The sequence below is a fragment of the Schistocerca nitens genome, chromosome 2 (assembly GCF_023898315.1).
Source record: "Schistocerca nitens isolate TAMUIC-IGC-003100 chromosome 2, iqSchNite1.1, whole genome shotgun sequence".
Taxonomy (NCBI): Eukaryota; Metazoa; Arthropoda; class Insecta; order Orthoptera; family Acrididae; genus Schistocerca; species Schistocerca nitens.
The window spans coordinates 36,331,726-36,350,248 of record NC_064615.1 but is presented as its reverse complement, the minus strand read 5'-3'; the positions used below and the strand labels follow the sequence as shown (position 1 = coordinate 36,350,248).

The window sequence follows — 18,523 nt, the reverse complement described above, 5'->3', positions numbered from 1 at the left end:
CTTTAATGAAGTGACAACACTACAAAATTTTAATGAAGTGCAGATACCTGTGTAGGATCAACGTTTTGCCCAGGACTGAAAGTTCTCTCTGTCAACAAAACATATTGTGCATAAATAGGTAGAAATACCGACTATATTTCAACTACACAATGTTTGGATGATCACTGACAGTGCCACAATTGTAAAATGTATAGGAGTATATGTCTGGGGTTATTTAAATGGAATAATCCCTTAAAACTAGTTGCAGAAAAAGGCATGTACCAGAATAAAATGTATTGAAATAGTAATTAATGAAGTTCACCTTTGACAGAGACAGAACACAGACAATTCAGTCAACTGATTCTTGAGTACTGCTTGTCACACTTGGCCCTTACCAAATGGTATAAATGGAAGAGAGAGAGTATATTGTACAAAGAACAGCATGTTTCATCATGGTTTTATTTAGTAAGTGTGCGAGCATCACAGATAAACTTACCCATTTTCAGTGACAAATCCAATGAGAAGGGTTTTGTGCATCGGTGAGATGTTTACTGTTAAAATCGTGGGGACATGTATTCCAAGAAGAATTTTACTTTCTCCTACATATATCACACTCATCTGCAGGCTTACTGAACCCATACTTTCCATGCACCATTCAAGAATGAAAAGGGAAAATGACCCAAAAGTACTTCTGCCCACAACCGAAAGGCGACTTGTTAAGTATAGATTAGATGCCTATATCGACATTCAGAAGCAAATGTGATGTGTTTCACTGAATAAAGTTGAGTGTATCACTTGAGTTATCCTGCGGTTCACCTTGTCCTTACTTGATTGTTGTGCTTACAACTTATGTCTAAAGAAATAAATAGTGATTAGAACAGTATTGTGATTAGTTTATGGAAGCACTTCTTAAATGAAAATATATCTAAATTAATATTCATAATTTTTCAGTAACACAAATAATGATTATTAAACTCATTTAAATATTGTAGTTTTAGTTTTCTGGGAAATCCTTCCAACATTCCAAGCCTTGTGATTTTTGTCTTGTAAGCTGTCAGCATGCTCTAAAAGTAGTTGTATGGTGAGTAAGTGGATAAATGTCAGACTAAAATTACATATGTTCAGGGTACAATGCTCAAATAGTGTTAGAACTTTTTCTGTCACATACCGTTTCTTTCTCATATGACAATGATGTATAGGTGAAAAATGCGAATTTACCCCATCCTCTAGAATGCATGCTAAACTGTAGATCCCCTTTTTCTCTGTGAAGGATTTTATGAAACTAGTTTTACTAAAGTACCTCCCTAGAGTCATGCCACTATTATAACATTTTTCATCATAGTTGTTTGAGAATGGGTGCTAAAAAGTTACTTTTCAGTGCAATGGCATGTAATATTGGTTGTTAGTATATTTGCTTGAAAAGGAAGAGAGATGAAAAATAATTGTGGGTGAAATTGATTATAATAAAAAGAGTAGCTCACAGTGTTCACCAGATTTGATTTGCGAGCAACAATGTCAGGACACCAAGCATTATAAAAATTATTGTAGTTTTCAGTTTTTCTGTCGAGTAGTTTCAATTTTATCCAAAATATTTCAACGAGAGACCCAGCCATCGTCTTCAGGTGCTGCAAGTTTTGCTGTTATGTGTACTCACTGCCTGGACTCCAACCAGACTGTGAACTATTGTTGGTCTCAAGTCACTATTTATAGCCGATCAGTTCCCAACATTCACTATTCCATTTGATGCTCTTTTGATTTTAAGAGCTCGCACTGATGTTCCATGAAACACACATCCTCTCAGCATTTTCTAAGTAGGATTGCTGTCCCAGAAACTTGAGGTCTGCACCACAATATTGGTCTCATCATATTTCACTTCATGATTGTATTAAAGGTGGTGCTTGGTAACAGCTTATTTGCATAGTGATTTTAGTTGGATATGTCACTGATGCACCTTAAATCTGGCCCAGACTGTTCTGATAGTCCAAGACATTCCACATTTGTACGCAATGTGATAAATACTCAGCTTTCAGAGGCCGATATCATCTTCAGCATTACAAAGAATACTTTTTATCTTAGTTGAAGGCTGGCAAAGTAAACTGGATACCATGCTTCCATAGGAGTCTACTGATCTTTCCAAATAGTGGGCCAGTATAAGACAGATAAGTGACTTTTGGTGTCTTCTCCTCAGTTTGTCTTAATGTCTTTCTAGGCATTCTTGATTTTGACTGCATCATTCATCTAGTTTGATTGATCCAAGTACCCATTCTTTCAGAGCACTATTCACAGTTGTTATAATTGTCCAGAGAGTTTCCCCTTATCTGAAAATTTTAGTGCTCTATTTACCAGGGTATTTAACACTAAATTTCTTTGTGACGGATGGTGGTTTCTTAGTTCCATCACGAATTTTACATTATGATGTATTGTAATCCAATGTGGGTTGCAACATACATACTTAGAAGATCATGCTCAGATCAGAGGTGATGCATGATTTAAGGACATCATTTGCTTCGTACACAAACGTATGTGTACAGGAGTGAAACTGAGATGGGGTCAAGCTGAAATTTTTCAGGTCTTTATAGTTGGAGACAGCTCTGAATGACTTGAATGTTAGCTAAGGAGGCTGATAGAGAAATAAGACTGTGTGTTGGCTTACTGGACTGCTTTTTGTTGTTTCTTCACATGTTTGCAGTGAACATGCAGTCGAGCATAGACAATAGTTTATGAAAACATATATGAAGCTTACTACTTCTCTAAACAATTAGAACAAATGGCCACCCCGACCCATAACTTTCAAAGAGTTGGTTATACACAATCACAGATGTTACTACAGACCACAAACCATGGAAGTGCCAGATTCTATTGCTCTTATCAAGCTCTAGGTTCAAGTACTCATCACAGTGAAAGTGACATACAGACGTAGGTACACATGTAGACCAGTGCACAATGGAAACCAATAAATCTAGTCCAGGGGTACATACAAGCAGGCTTTGCAAGTTGTCCTTAGTGTGAAAGCTTGACTGAGTATAATGCTCACTTATGTAGTATCTGCTGTAGGCTGCTAGCCATCAGAGGCTCCTTGATGTGGAACTCTGCCTTGCTTGACATTTGGGGCTTTTTGGTTACATACGGTACGTGACTGTGTCACTTTTTACATCCATATCACTATCAATGAGCTTAAAATCAGCAGTTTGCCAATGCATGTGATCTCTTAATGTATTGACAAAAATGGCTTGCACTGTATGTTTCTACCTAAGTTACAAAGCTTGCAGCTAATATTCATATTTACATGATTTTCCTTTTTTTCTTGGCAACTTTTCATGATAGAGTCATTCCAGATGGATGAAGTTGAAATGTTCCAGGAACTCTTGAAGCTTTTCTGCTCCATGTGGCCACACCACAAATTTATCGTCCACATACTGATAGAAACGTATTGGTTTCAACTTCGGTGGATTCTAGTGCCTTTGCTTCAAAGCTTTCCACGTATAGATTCACCACAACAGGTGACAATGGACTGCCCGTCGCCTTACCACGATTTTGTTCATAATATTTTCTGTCAAACAGGGAATAAGTAGATGTCAGATCATGCCTAGAAACTTCTGTGAAACAATCATCAAAGTTTTCTGTGATTAGTTCCAAGGAATCAGAAAGTGGAAATCTCATAAAGAGGGAGACTACATGTAAAATGACCATAATCGACTGACATGGTGTACAAAGTCAGCGGAGTTGTGGATGTGGTGTTTGCACTTCCCCACATATTCACTGAGAATGCACTTCAGGTATTTTTCTAGCTGAGTGTGCATAAGTATTGCTCTTAAAGGAATTCCTTCCTTGTGTATCTTAGGAAGGCCATATAGTTGTGGTAGCACTGCTGCCTTTGTTTCAAGACTCTTAATGATGTTATATGGCAAACCTAACTCATGTTTTTATTTGTTGGATCAACATCTATCTGTATGTGTGCAATGTCATTCAAACGATTGAAAATCTTATTGTAATCCACATGTGACATGGACTGTAGCACTGCCCACGTGGACTGCAGCATTGCCCGTATCAGCTGGCAGAACTACAGTTTCCTTGTCCTCCCACAGATTTCGAAGTGCTACGTGTTCTGCCTTGGAGATCTTGATCTTAGCATTGTTGTTTTGGTAAGTACTCTACAGGTTTCACGACAAACCACCTGTGCTGCTTCCGGTGGGAGAGAAGCTGCAACATGCTCCATTTAAGCACATTTTGGGTATTCGCGAAGTTCAGACCCTTAGCAAAGATCTTCTCTATTCTCATCCAGATATTTGTCTGTGAGATTTACTGCAGTAGGGCTCCCAGCATCTTGTCTTGGATTTCTGTGCAAGCAATTGAATTTTGTTTTCTGGCACGCAGCCCTTTTTAACTGCATTAATTCCACTTGTGACCATGTCGCATGCAGAGAGTTTAGCTGACACGTGAAGATGGAGGAGAAGCTCTTTGATGATTTAGCTAAGAGAAGAATGTACAGATCTCTGGGTCACAGTGTACGTAGAAAACCTACACAAATTGATCTCTGTCTCCGTGCCTTGAGCCATCACCATCTGTCACAGAGATATTTGGTACTGAAGAATCTGGTTAATGGAGCTCTCACACTTACAGGCAAAGAAAGCCTTGCTGAAGAATTACAACTTCCAGGAATAGTATTCTGAAAGAATGGGTGTTCAAATCATCAAATTAAATGGGTGATGCAGTCAAAATCAAGAATGCCTGAGAAACTGGTTGAGACAGATAGGAAGAGAAGCAAAAAGCTGCTTATCTTTCTTATGCTGGTCCAGTATCTGGAAAGGTCAGTAGACTCCTATGGATACATGGCATCCAGTGTATTTCGCTCCTTTCAACTAACATAAAAACTATTCTTTGTAATGTTGAAGAAGGTCAAGGCCTCAGAAAGCTGGGTGTGTATCTCATTCCATATGAATATGACATGTCTTAGGTGGAGGCAGAATAGTTGAGGAGAGATGTAAGCTACATTAACAACGTATCTGACGAAAACAGCCAAACGAATTGGCTGTTGTCGAGCACTGCCTAGAATATAAACTATGAAATGAAATAGGATGACATCAGTATCATGGTGCAAACCCCAAGTTTCCGAGACAGAATAATTAATGAGTCTATCGAAATAATCAGGAAACCTAATAAACAGGGATGGCAGTTGTAATTTAAATAACGTTGGGTCTGGCACTCAAATTATTAACTTCTTGTTGGCCATTAAATCTACCAGAGTTGGAAAACACTGAGATAATTTGCATGTCACGAGATACCAGCGCAAGATTTAAAACACAAGAAAGCAACAAATGGCATAGTGGGCATCGGGGAATTGAACTCTCTTATAAATAATAGTGTGAGACAATAGTTCACAGTATGGTTGGAACACAGGCAACATATACACATAACACCAAAACTTGCAGCACCTGAAGAAACCTTGTTTTCAAAAAGGTAAAAAACTTGGCAGAATATCTGGAAGTACACTGTTAAACAAAAATTGTTTGAGAATGTACCTTAAGTTTGTGCTTATGAAAGTAGCACCTATATTTGCAAACATGATACCCATTTAACAAATGCCTTTTCTGGCAATAATCATCTTGTGGGTAAACTAAAATTTAGTGTTTATTTCAAATAAAAAAACAGGCGATGCAGAAAGCTGGCTTCTTTCAGCAAATGTTTAACAGCTGTGGACCCATGCACAAAAAAAAAATTTAAATCAACTTGTAACATGCCCTTTTATTTATCTGCTCGTTCGGGATCTGAATAGCAGCCCAAATTTAGATAATTAATTAATGTGACCGTGTACCTAATGGGCTGGCAATCGGATTGGACTGCTCAGGGGATGTTACATTCCGTATTGTCCTTCGCAAATACTGTAATAAGTACTGTTTGGTGGTAAGAAGGACACAACACAGTTTCACAAACAAGATCTATATTCTTAGCAAAAGCACAAAAATAAGGAGACAGCCACTGCCTTCGTCAATACACTGTTAATGATGGCTAATCTCAGCACAGGTTTCTTTAGTTATCCTTAATCGTCACACGCAACATCCAATCACTGTAATCCAAGTAATGCCGGCGCGGTAGATGCGGAAGTTCAATAGCGGCACTTAATATCACTGAAATCACTCTGTAATGAAACTTTCTCACTTTCCCTTATAATACTAACACAAAGGGGTTAAACCGCGGCGATGGCCACTCCCTTTGTCGATAATTTGTATTAATTCAACTGCTGGCTTCAGCACAGCTCTGCCTGCCTCGCGGGAACCTACCACACCCTGACTCCGCACTCTCCACACTCTAACTGCTCTCCGCCCAGTTCTTCCCGCCTCGCGGGAATCTACCCAACCAGCACTCGGCACTCCGGTGAACCCCCTCTAGCTCTCGCGACCTGCACACACACACTACTCGATAGTTGCCCTGTCGACCTGTGTGAGCACAAACTTAGTAGTAAGGGCCTGCGGACCCCTTACATCCCCGCCCTCAAAAACTTCTTTTGAACCGCAGGTGAAAACGAATCGGCAAGGGATTACAAAAAAAAACATGGTTACATTTGAACAGAACACACAATACAAATAATTAATGAAATTACAAATTCATCAAATAATCCTGGACTCCGGTAGTGGGCTGCCTCCACAGCAATTTCTACAAAAGGTTATTACATCATATAAATGGCATTGTCCAAAATTTACAATTTTTCATCTCAACCAGCAATAGTCCTCTCTGGTCCAATATCAAAATGAAACCACTCAACATATACACTCAAAATTTTTACCTAAACACAGAACATATGAATACTACACTACAAAATAGTTATTACAGGTTTTATATTCATCCTGAGACAATCTTTGACATGAAATATGCAACTCTAACTGTAATACTTCACAAAACACAAGGTAAATAAACCCTTCCCTCTTTCAAAAGTCCATTTTACAGCTAAATGTCCTAACCATGTCTTAGCAGGTTTATTTGGGTCCTTATAGCCCTCACTCTTGACCGGACCTCATCTGGAATGTCATTTGGTTTCTCGGTTCCTCCGCCTCTTCCTCGGTAATCAGATGAATGATTAATATGAATCCTTGGGTCATTATTTCCTTCTCTGTTTCTATCATTAGCTTGCTTGTATTTCTGTGATCTAATAGCCTCCAACTGCTCCAGTATCTTCATTAAGGCCTCTCTACCTTTAATTGGGCTCCTGGATACGGTTCCTTGCCTTTTCTGATTCAACCTTCTTTTTATCGCAGATATCATTACGTTATCATTCAGGGGTTGTTCCAAAGTTTCGTTCAATTCCCACAAATGTTTGGCAAATTCTTCCGACGTTCCCTTCCAATTACTAAATGGTCTGCATTGTAGTGGGTCCTCAAGTGCTGCACACTGACGACTTTTGGGCCAGCATTCCTTCAATAATCCTCCTCCAAACTGATCATAATTAGTAGTCCCTTTCTTCCTCTTGATTCCACAAGTGAAGGCCTCACCTTCGATTGCAACCCACTGGTCATCTTCTTCTCGCTGCACGGCTATAGCATTTCTCGGATTGACTGCCAATTGGTTTAGCTTATCTCCTATCCCCTCAACCACATCGTTGCATTGTTTCTGCATCTGCGTCACCTCGGTGATCTTTTCTCCCAATTCGGTTCTAGTTTCTTCAACACCGTCTTCTGTCTTCTCTGTTAACTTTTCTTCCATTTTCTCCACGTCTCCCTGGACCTGGTCTATATTTTTCTGTAGCTTACTCTCTCTCTCGTCGACGTTCATCTTCAGTCGTTTTGGTAACTCCTGTATTTCCTTCCTCAGATTACATTCCATCTCTGTGTAAGATGTTCTGATTTCTCATACTATAGTATCTTGTAAATCTTCCTTTAACGATTTGTAACTTTCTCGTGAACTCTTCTCTATTGATTCTCTGAGTTCTTGTGAACTCTTCTTTAATGATTCTCGAAAATCTTCCTTTAATGACTCTCCGAATTTTCGTACTATTTCTTCCCTTTCTTGTAAACCCTTCTCTATTAATTTGAGTAACCTTTCTTCCCTCTCTCTACTTTCTTGTGAATCTTTCTTTATCAATGCGCTATTTTTCTCTACTGATTCACTAGTCTTCTTTATCAAGTCTATCAACATCGACCACCTATCAGCATCCTCTGAAACTGGCCTAGCTCTCATCGCTTGTCCCGGTATTTCGGGATAATTAGTTGAATTTGCTAATGGGCTACCTAATGACAATCCACAATCACTGAATCCCGAATCATCTCTATCTTTCTGTCCTATTACTTTTCTTTCAACTACTGCCTCACAGACCTGCTTATCTTCAGAAGACATTTTTGGTTTATATTTAATGCCCAGGCAAGTAATACAAAATAACCTCCAATAACCCAAAACACTCCTAATTACCATGAAACTATTCAAACAGTCCCTGCAATCCTTTCAGTTAATTCCCAAAATGATACAACATACATGGGTACTGAACATAACAGCCCTCAAAAACCTAAATTTCCAGTAACAATTTCCACATACACAGTTTATGTAAAAATGTTTCAAACAAGATAATCATAACACTCACAAAATCTATAAATGCAAATTCATCAAAACAATTATCATTTATACAGTGCAGTGCGCATAAGTAAGCATGCTATACTTCAGAGTATGTTTCGCAACTTTTCTGAAATTACTGCAATTGAGCACTTTTCCTAATGTAAATACCAGTTAAAACTGTTTATTTATCGCGAAGACTGCACACTGCAATTTACTGTTATGTTAACCCGTCGTCTTCACTCACCAACCGACGTTACCGCGAGTCGCGATGTTTTGACGTTTGAGATGGGCGTGGCTGTGCCGCCGCTGGAGCTCGCGTGAAGTTGAAGATCAGCTGCAAGGCGACGTAGTTCCCCATCGGCCGCTCCGTGGTGCTGCAGGCGGGCGTAGTTTGTAGTTCGGCCGCTAGATGCCGGAACTGCGCTCGTTATCTCGAAGTTGTGGCGCTGTAGGCGGGCGTAGTTTGTAGTTCGGCCGCTGGATGCCGGGACTGCGCTCGGTATCTCGAAGTCGCGTCGCTCGCCGTGATGCTGTGTGAAATCACCTCGCGGATCGAAGCTCTTTGGTGCAACTGCTACGCGGCTGCGTGACGTCATTCACTAATTGCGTCGCCACAATACATTATTGTCAGCATAACAGTTTACGGGTCCACACTAAACCGTCCGATTTTCACCGTTCAAAAAATAATTTCCGTCAACATGTTATCACTAAACACCTTTCTAACAACCTTTGTGACGAAATCTTGGCTCGTCTCACTATTTTACTGTTCACACGTGTCTTTCTTTAGCGTCCACTTTTCACAGTTTTTCGCGCGGATTTTCGCATTTGCACTTTACAACACAGTTTAATATGGCCAGAAAAACAGTTTTGTCACAATCGTGCGATATTATTACTTCGTATTGCTCAAAAATGCACTGTTCCTTGTCGCGATTTTAACGTTCATGCACTGTCCCGATTCCACATTGAAAAATTAGTTTTCTGGCGTTAAGCAAGGTAAATTACCTATTGTTCATTACGATTCGTCCGAAGATTGCACTTGTCCTTTCACGGTAAGCCAAGGGTGTAACATGCCCTTTTATTTATCCGCTCGTTCGGGATCTGAATAGCAGCCCAAATTTAGATAATTAATTAATGTGACCGTGTACCTAATGGGCTGGCAATCGGATTGGACTGCTCAGGGGATGTTACATTCCGTATTGTCCTTCGCAAATACTGTAATAAGTACTATTTGGTGGTAAGAAGGACACAACACAGTTTCACAAACAAGATCTATATTCTTAGCAAAAGCACAAAAATAAGGAGACAGCCACTGCCTTCGTCAATACACTGTTAATGATGGCTAATCTCAGCACAGGTTTCTTTAGTTATCCTTAATCGTCACACGCAACATCCAATCACTGTAATCCAAGTAATGCCGGCGCGGTAGATGCGGAAGTTCAATAGCGGCACTTAATATCACTGAAATCACTCTGTAATGAAACTTTCTCACTTTCCCTTATAATACTAACACAAAGGGGTTAAACCGCGGCGATGGCCACTCCCTTTGTCGATAATTTGTATTAATTCAACTGCTGGCTTCTGCACAGCTCTGCCTGCCTCGCGGGAACCTACCACACCCTGACTCCGCACTCTCCACACTCTAACTGCTCTCCGCCCAGTTCTTCCCGCCTCGCGGGAATCTACCCAACCAGCACTCGGCACTCCGGTGAACCCCCTCTAGCTCTCGCGACCTGCACACACACTACTCGATAGTTGCCCTGTCGACCTGTGTGAGCGCAAACTTAGTAGTAAGGGCCTGCGGACCCCTTACAAACTATTATTACTCTCTCTATCTCAGCCAAGTACCACATTCCCTGATGTCATCCACCATGCAGTCGCTTCTAGCATCTGATTGTTGCAGAATTTCGTTCCCTCTTTACTAAGACATGATCATGGTTGTGACAATAGTGACACACCAAGTAAACTTCAATTAGTTTTGGTCTGAAGTCCACAACACCAAAAACAACAACAGTGTTGTAATTGTTGTGAGAAATGCTGAGTATTCACTGGCAAACTTTTATAAAATCACCCCTAGTACACTGTCAAATATTTTACAAAATGAATTTTATAAATGTCTTTTCCAATGTAATATGGACGTAATTGGCTGTATAAGTCACTTTAAAGGTAGCAAGAAGGCAGTGCTTAGTGAAACTCTGTGGTGTTCAAATCACCTTTTGAGCTGAGGACAGCTTTAGTTTTTATATGCTAATTGTATGGTAGATTATGAAAAAATTTTGTAGGTTCCATTATGGTTTAAGCCATTCAATGACATAATTTTAGCAGATTGTGTCTTGATTTCGCTGCTGCTTTTCCCTTGAAACTCTGCCGTTGGTCTCACTAGGTTGAATGGACTTCATTTAGTAAGTTTTCTTATACTATTCACTATGAATAGCAGACATTTGTTTAAGGCTCAGTCTACTATCCAATTAGGCAAGAAATTGAAGTGTCTTATTGTTGTGTATGGCACCTACCATGGAATATGAAGTGTGTGTTTCCTCCCAGATTTTCATGAAGCATTCTTTATGAGTGAAGCATAAAAATGTTGTTGAGCTTCTTAACCTATGCACAATCATTTTCCAACTGTAAGCTTTAAACAGTGGGCCGCTGATTGATGCATAACATGACTCCTAAACCATTTCTCATAATCAGAGACTTTTGGCATGTAATGCTGAGCTCTAAAATGGATGAAGTTGGCCCTAGGGTTGAGTTGCTCAGTGTCTCATCTCCACTTCAGCTAAGTTTCCTAGTTTGCTCCCCCATCCTAGTACGAGGCACATTTCGAAAATAAATATAATTTTACAAATATTGCCACTAACTGCATGAATGTCACAAAGTTATTTTCATTTCTTGCGTCAACTGAATAAGTTTCTTGTGCTTATTATTTTAAGGAGTGGACTAAATGAAAGTAGTTATGTTACGTTGGTTAGTCGCAGGTAGCGACATTCTTCTGTTTGTATGCATAAATTGATCTTACATTATGGAAAATGCTTGAACAGTGTGGAAGGCTATGTAGGAAAATGGTTATAATCATGTACTATCCAACTGAAATAGACACATAGGAAATATGAATCTTCCTGGCAGATTAAAACTGTGTGCCGGACCGAGACTCAAACTCGGGACCTTTGCCTTTTGCCAGTATATTTCCATATTTACTTTCTGGGTACACTTATTAGATTGCACTCAATGAATAGCTAGCAAATAAACCAGGAGTAACCTTTAGAGATGATTGGTTAGCTAGCAAATAAAATAAAACACAGTCAGTTAATTGTTTTTGAACTCTAAGGTGGCATATAGAATTGTCATTCATTTCGCTGTTCAGTTATACATGTCGTTAACATTCATGGCAAGTGAAATCTGTGTATCAGACTGGAACTTGAACTCAGATGTTTTAGCAGTATCTCATCGAGATACAGGTTTTACTTTTTGGAAGCTCATTGTGATGTAAGCAGTAAAAATACGTGATTTTGTCCTTTTTGTAGTTCTCTGTTATAACATGAGGCAGCTTGTTTGAGACAATAAGTAATTCTCCCGAACTAGTGTGAGGTGTGTGATCTGAGATAGCTAAGTGACCCACCACATTCAGGAAACCTACAAGTGTCTTGGGTCACAAAGGCCAAGATCAGGCAAACAATTACAAAAATACAGATCTTGGACTCAATCAGTAATCCAGTGAGCTTATGCCTTTCATTCTGCTTGCACAGCAGGAGTACGGAAAGCCATCACAAGGATTTCTGGTCAAGATGACCTGGAAACATCATCCTGAAAATGGCACAGCATTTTACAAGGACTATTGTCACTGTCACCCATCAGCCAGCTTTTCCGTGTTACTTTAAGAGAGAGATACTTGAAACTTTAGTACTGTTAATGAAGCATTAATTCTTTCTTCTCCTTATGGAAGCTGAATACTGTGTAGATTGAGAGAACTTGCAATGCAGTCATTCATTATAAAATTCAGTACTATGTGTTACAACACATAGGAAATTAACCAAAGGTAATCTGGATTCCGCATTTCATCAGATATGGCAGATAGGGCTGCTTTACAACCTGTGGGGAGGTATGCTAGTCACCTAGAACTCTAACAAGGCTGAAGTACTGCTATACAAACACTAACGAAATTGCATTGTGAGACTGATCATGATAGAAGCATGAAGTGGCTGTGCAAAGTCCATTTGAAGTATGATAGATCTTCTTTGTCTGAACAAACTATAGAAAACTTGTTAGTTACTTTCTGCTTTATGTGAGTCTTGTTCCAACATCAATTTTTGTACTCACAATATCCTCAAACAGATGCTTGAAGTGGTATTTCATGGATACTTGCCCTTTTAAGTGATCCTTCTCCCATAATCAGTTTTTGAGATATCGAGTTGGCAGAATCCTGTCAGGTTATTGTCTCTCAACATTAAGTTAACTGTGGTTTTGTTTGCTGTTGCTATTAATAATATAACATCAATGGTTTGGATTCTGCAGAAAAGCCCACATTTATGGATAATTTTGGAAGCAGTTGATCCTCTTCTAGTCTTCCAACAGTAGCATCAGTTGTAACTTATTACTTTGAAATTAGAGTAATGGCTCACAACCATTGGAATTTTTACATTGTCTATTTGTGCTAGTTTTAAACACATTTGTCCATTTGTAATCTATCAGACAACCGTGCAGGTTCAGTCTCTTTAATATTGTCCTTGTTACAGTATTAAATGGTCTGAATTGCAGCATTAACAAATTGACTGCCATTAGGCCTCTGGGGCCCACAGCAGAGCCTTATGCTGCGTCCTGGCCTGGCTCGGCAGTGAAACATCTGCCACTATGTGTGCAGCAGTCAAAGTGTTAAAAAATCTGAAAGCATGATCACTCGAGGTGCCAAATATTTTGAAGTGTTATAGTTACAGGTATGAGAAACAGACAGATTATATGTGCTTCAGTATCTTGAAGCTTTTTTATGATCCTAAATCAATTATTGATACACATAAACATATCAGTAAGGCCTGCATACTTGAAAATAAGGCACTGTTCATCATTAGCAAATCTAAGTGATGACAGCCAACAACTGTGTTGCCACGCACTCACCATGGAAGCCTTCTTTCATGAATAGTATGTGAGCAGTTATGTCCACACTGCCAACGTATTGCAGTGCTTCACTAGGGCTGGAGTTGTTTTTCACTTTGGTTAACCAAAAATAAAGGAATCAGATGGATTAAAGTGCCAAAAGGACTAGGTTGTGAAGGTTGAGCGACAGATCACACAGAATCCAGATTGAGTGAGGTCCATCTGCTGTGAGAATGTTGGGAGACAAAGATGAAGGGGCAGTACCAGGTAGAGTAGGTCAGATATGACACTGTTAAGCATTTCAGTCTGTAGGTGATAGAAGGACAGAGTAAGACTTAAAGATGGATTAAGAGGAAGAGAGAATTTGAATGAATTGTGCAGCTAAAACTTGGGAGGAAAGCAGAATAGGAGGCACGAAAAACTAAATCTTTATCTCTCCCCTCACATATATCTCGCACTTCCTGATAACTTGGAAGCTTGGAAATCCTACAAAATCTAAGCAGAACAACATATGAACACACTCATGATGTTTGCCATCTAACACATATTCACAGCACTGCTTTTTGATATATATGAATGACAAGCACTAAACTGGTTGCACATACAAATGGGCTCAAAAGAAATGTCCACCTAAGAGACACCCAGTATCCACTTGAACACATTTGACAGCATGACTAAAGGAACAGTGGTCATTAAGATCCTCCCACACTGTAGTAATTTACCCGAACTCTGGATATGGAAACTTGCTCCCCAACATATTGATACATCCTGCTAACCTCGTGGCCTTAAGCTACAGTAACACATACAAACCCTTTTTTAATTGTTCAAATTTCATTACTTATTTTTCCTTTTTCCACCCCCCACCCCCTCTTGTATTTTCTTCTCTCCCTATCCACTTCCTTATAGCTCTTAAATCCACATCTCATTTCTCTTCATCTTCATTTTTATTTCTTTACTTCTCACTCTGGCCTGTCACTACTGGACTAATGATGACATAGGGCTTATCAGTGAACAATTTTTAATACCTTGACACCTCTGTCTTATCTTCATCTTTTTCTCCTATTGTCCTCACAACAAATGGGTCCCACTCACTCTGAGGTGGCACTTTGTTTTTTAATAGTAATTTTGTAATTTATTTAATGAGTTCTGCAAATAAATGGCAGTACAGATAGCTGGGCTCAATCTGTGGGACTACTGCACACAATGATTTTGCCTATGAAATGAAAATTCCAAATGAATGTACCATTTAAGAAGCAGAATTGCATCTGATCTTAAGAGCAATGTAGCAGTATTATGCATAGCATTACAATATTAAGAGCGCAATGTAGCAGACAGATTTAATTGTGCCATAAAATTCCTTGTGTTCTCTTTGTCCCTTGCAAATATTTAAGTCTGTGCACACCCTTTTCCACCTATGGAGACAGTGGATGTGTTTTTTGCCCCCCCCCCCCCCCCCATGTCATTTCACGTGAGAAGCCACAGAAATGTATTAGTCGACATAGCAATTACAAATTCTTACACTGAGTGTGTTGTACGATATTCTGTCCTTTTACATGCCACAACATAGTTGTCAGTTAGAAATGAAAGCAAGGTATCATAAGGAATGTTCAGGTAAATCCACCACTTGACCTTGGTGTGCAAAAAGCTGTGCCAGGCAAATGAAAGAATGGTTCCTTCATCAAAGCTGTGGCAATTTCCTTCCCTGTCCTTGTTCAGCTGTGTTGATTGTCATTCTTCAGTGACTGCAGTGTTGCCAAATGGCAGATTCTAAACTTCATGTTATTGCAGGTGCTTAGTCAGGTTGAAGTGCTCCTAACATGGCTTCAACTTAAACACTTCCCAGGTGGAGTATTGGTCTCTTTCTGGTGAGAAAATTCATCAATAGTGACAGCTTGTAATAGGTGAATTCCAGTACCGCATATTTAAACAAAATGTTTTAATTGAAACAGATCATGCATGAGATTACCTGCTGTTATTTAAACAGTGAGGTAGCATAAATATTAACACAGTGTACTTAAACCTCGAGTAGACACAACTATGTATAAAGTGCGCCAACCACAAATAAAATTGTTTTGCGTCTTTCCATTGTTGTTTCATGATTGTAAGCCCTTACCTATTCCTTCATTATTGCTTCATTATTGTCATCTGTCCAAGTGAGCAGCAATAATATAAAATAAACAGCAAGTTAGGTGAGAAGAAAATTACGATATGTGCAAGAAAAGGGCTCAGATTACAAGCTAACAGTACAGTTCCATGATGAGGCTGTTTCCTATGAGATAATTGGTAACTGAACAAGCAGATGGCTGGTACTTGCTGCTAATGTGCTGTTTAATGCTTAGAGTGGGTCAGTACTTAGGGTAACGTCTTGTCCTTGGCAGCAAAGTGAAGTAATGATATTTTATTATTGTTTAATTAAATAGTGCTTCAGCTCATATTATGTAAGTTTATTTTATTGTTATTTCACTAAACTAAGATTAAACTGTGATTTTGCTCATAAATATTTACCTTGGAACGTGGTACGTGCGTACAAAGTTTGCCACACACCCGCTCATATTATTAAATATGGTGTGCCCACTCAAGGATTAAATTCAGCGAGGTACAAATGCCTATCAAGTTTCAAGATACGTGGTTTTCATTGTTTTCCTAAATTGATCAAGTCTAAAACCTAGATGATTACTTTTAATAGGCCATAGTCTGTTTCCTACCTCTTCCTTGTACACTTCAAGGTGTAATGACCATAGTGTTAATGAGATTTTTTTTTTAAAAACTATGATATTCGTATTTGTTGTGAAATGGCTGTTCTGTCGAATCAATTGGCAATTATTACTGCAGCTTCTGTTTGTTACCCTTATTGCATTTAAGGTGTGTATTTTATTTAAAGTACTACTCAGTACTAATGATTTCAGAACTTGGATAATTGATTTTTAATGTATAGGTCCTCATGACTGAGAGAGACCAAGTGTAAATTTAATTATTTATTTTATTTTGTAATCTTACAAACTTTACGTTTTAACTGCAATGGGCTTAAATTATTCTGGTAAGGATACTGATATCCTTGTGAATGAATGTTCATTACAAAATACTGATGATAATCTTCAACTAATTAATACAATTCCAGGAACGCCTGGAAAGAACACACAACAGAACACCCCAATAAACACAATTATTTGGTATTTAGTGTCTGTACACCATTGAACATGTCCTCTATATGGCAAATGATCGTTTCTGTTCCTCCCCATTGTTTTCGTAAGAGTGATTGAAGGACAGTACTCTTGCAGCATCAAAAATGTATCACATTTTATTCAGAAAAAGTTTACCTTCAGGCGGCAACATTGTAAGACATGAATTTCCTAATCACTGCAGATGCAGAGGAAGAATTGTGCTATGGCTGGATGTGTCATAAGCATTTACATGGTAATTGAGTTTCATGGAAAACTCGGATTTGTAAAAATTATTTATATTTCAGTCTGTTCACCTTTAATGGCAATATATTTAAAACTGGTGTACACTGGACTTCAGTGAGCAGTATGTGAGACAAGTTGTGCTCTCGTGAAGTATGTATGACAGGATTTAGTGTAAGCAATAGATTCAGTAGCAGTTACTGGTTTAATTAACTAACATGAATTTCATATTACTGTTCTCCATTTATTGACTGGTGTTAGCTGTCTTCACATGATTGCTTAGATAAATACACTGTTATATAATACTGTTTTTAAAATGATCTAATTACTTTGCAGATTAAATCACGCAAAGCCCCATTAGCAAGAATGGAAGATTTAGAAGTGGAAATTCCAGTTCAGTCTTAAGTGTCTTCCAGCTGCTACAAATACAGGAATTCATCTTGCCATCTGTCTCTAATTTTTGCATGAAAATAGCACGTGGACTTAATGAACACTATAGAGACTGGTGCCATTTTTGTAAATGCTGAATGTTTTTCTGTGGAACACACTTTTAGACATTCCAGGAAGACTTCATGTTTGTGTCATTGTACAAAATATGGCAGCTTAATGTAATTTTATTTTCAAGCCTGAAAAACTCTTTGTAGTGAATAAATAAAAGGCAAATTGCTTTTCAATGCTCCATGTGCAAATGAAAAGTAGGCAGCGAAACATGTTGTGACTTATGTGAATCAGTATTTTTAATAGGTAAAACAATTAATTTTGTTTATAGACTAATTTTATTTCTGCGAATACTTTTATTACATTTTATAATGGATGTAAGTGTGTAGCTAGCAGCTGAGACTTAATTTAAACATTTACAATAATACGAATGCCATACTGCCTGTTACATCTCATTTTTTCTGAGAAAAACAGGTGTTGTTACTGCAGAAGTGGTGATGGTTTTTAATAATGTGAATGTGTGTGTGTGTGTGTGTGTGTGTGTGTGTGTGTGTGTGTGTGTGAGTGAGAGAGAGAGAGAGAGAGAGGTTTTATTACTCATTATTGAGTGTTTGGCATTTTGTTGAAACATTTGTGACTTGTAATGAAAGACTTACATAATACACATTTTAATATAAAACTGTTGCCTGCATACCAGCTTATGCTGTGACTGCATAGCTTTCAGCTGTGCAGCAAATTTGTTGCCTAATGTCTTTTATATCATGAGATAAATTTTTGTAAAATGTTTCATCATTTAATACTTGTTAAAACTGCCATGACTGTAAATAAAATATTCAAAGGCTTTTGAAACATCACTTCCAATATGCAGAATGTATGGAGTGGAAATAAAATATTTTTTAATTCAGTTCTTTCTTTTCTAGTTAAATTATCAACATTCCCTGTTAGAATTAACCTCAATTTGGAGAATGTTAACAAAGGGACACATTCTTCAAGATATTAGTCATCATATACACATATGAGAGCTACATTATAGATATGATATAGCTGTTTTATTTCATGAAAAACACAGGCAAAACAAAATATAG

The 18,523-nt window shown here is 38.4% G+C and overlaps 1 protein-coding gene across 7 annotated transcripts in view; it reads left to right on the top strand.

Moving 5' to 3' along the window:
• Positions 1–18,310, top strand: part of LOC126235704 (lethal(2) giant larvae protein homolog 1) — a 337,149-nt gene extending 318,839 nt beyond the window's left edge. For 3 of the 7 annotated variants that reach the window (XM_049944460.1, XM_049944459.1, XM_049944462.1), the window contains one exon: positions 17,337–18,309. In XM_049944460.1, the coding sequence (XP_049800417.1) occupies positions 17,337–17,405 (69 nt within the window). In that variant the 3' untranslated portion in view covers positions 17,406–18,309. Of the gene's footprint in view, positions 1–17,336 lie in introns of all 7 variants that reach the window. The other 4 variants (XM_049944464.1, XM_049944463.1, XR_007544801.1 and 1 more) reach the window with 3 other exon arrangements.
• The last annotated feature ends 213 nt before the right edge of the window (positions 18,311–18,523 follow it).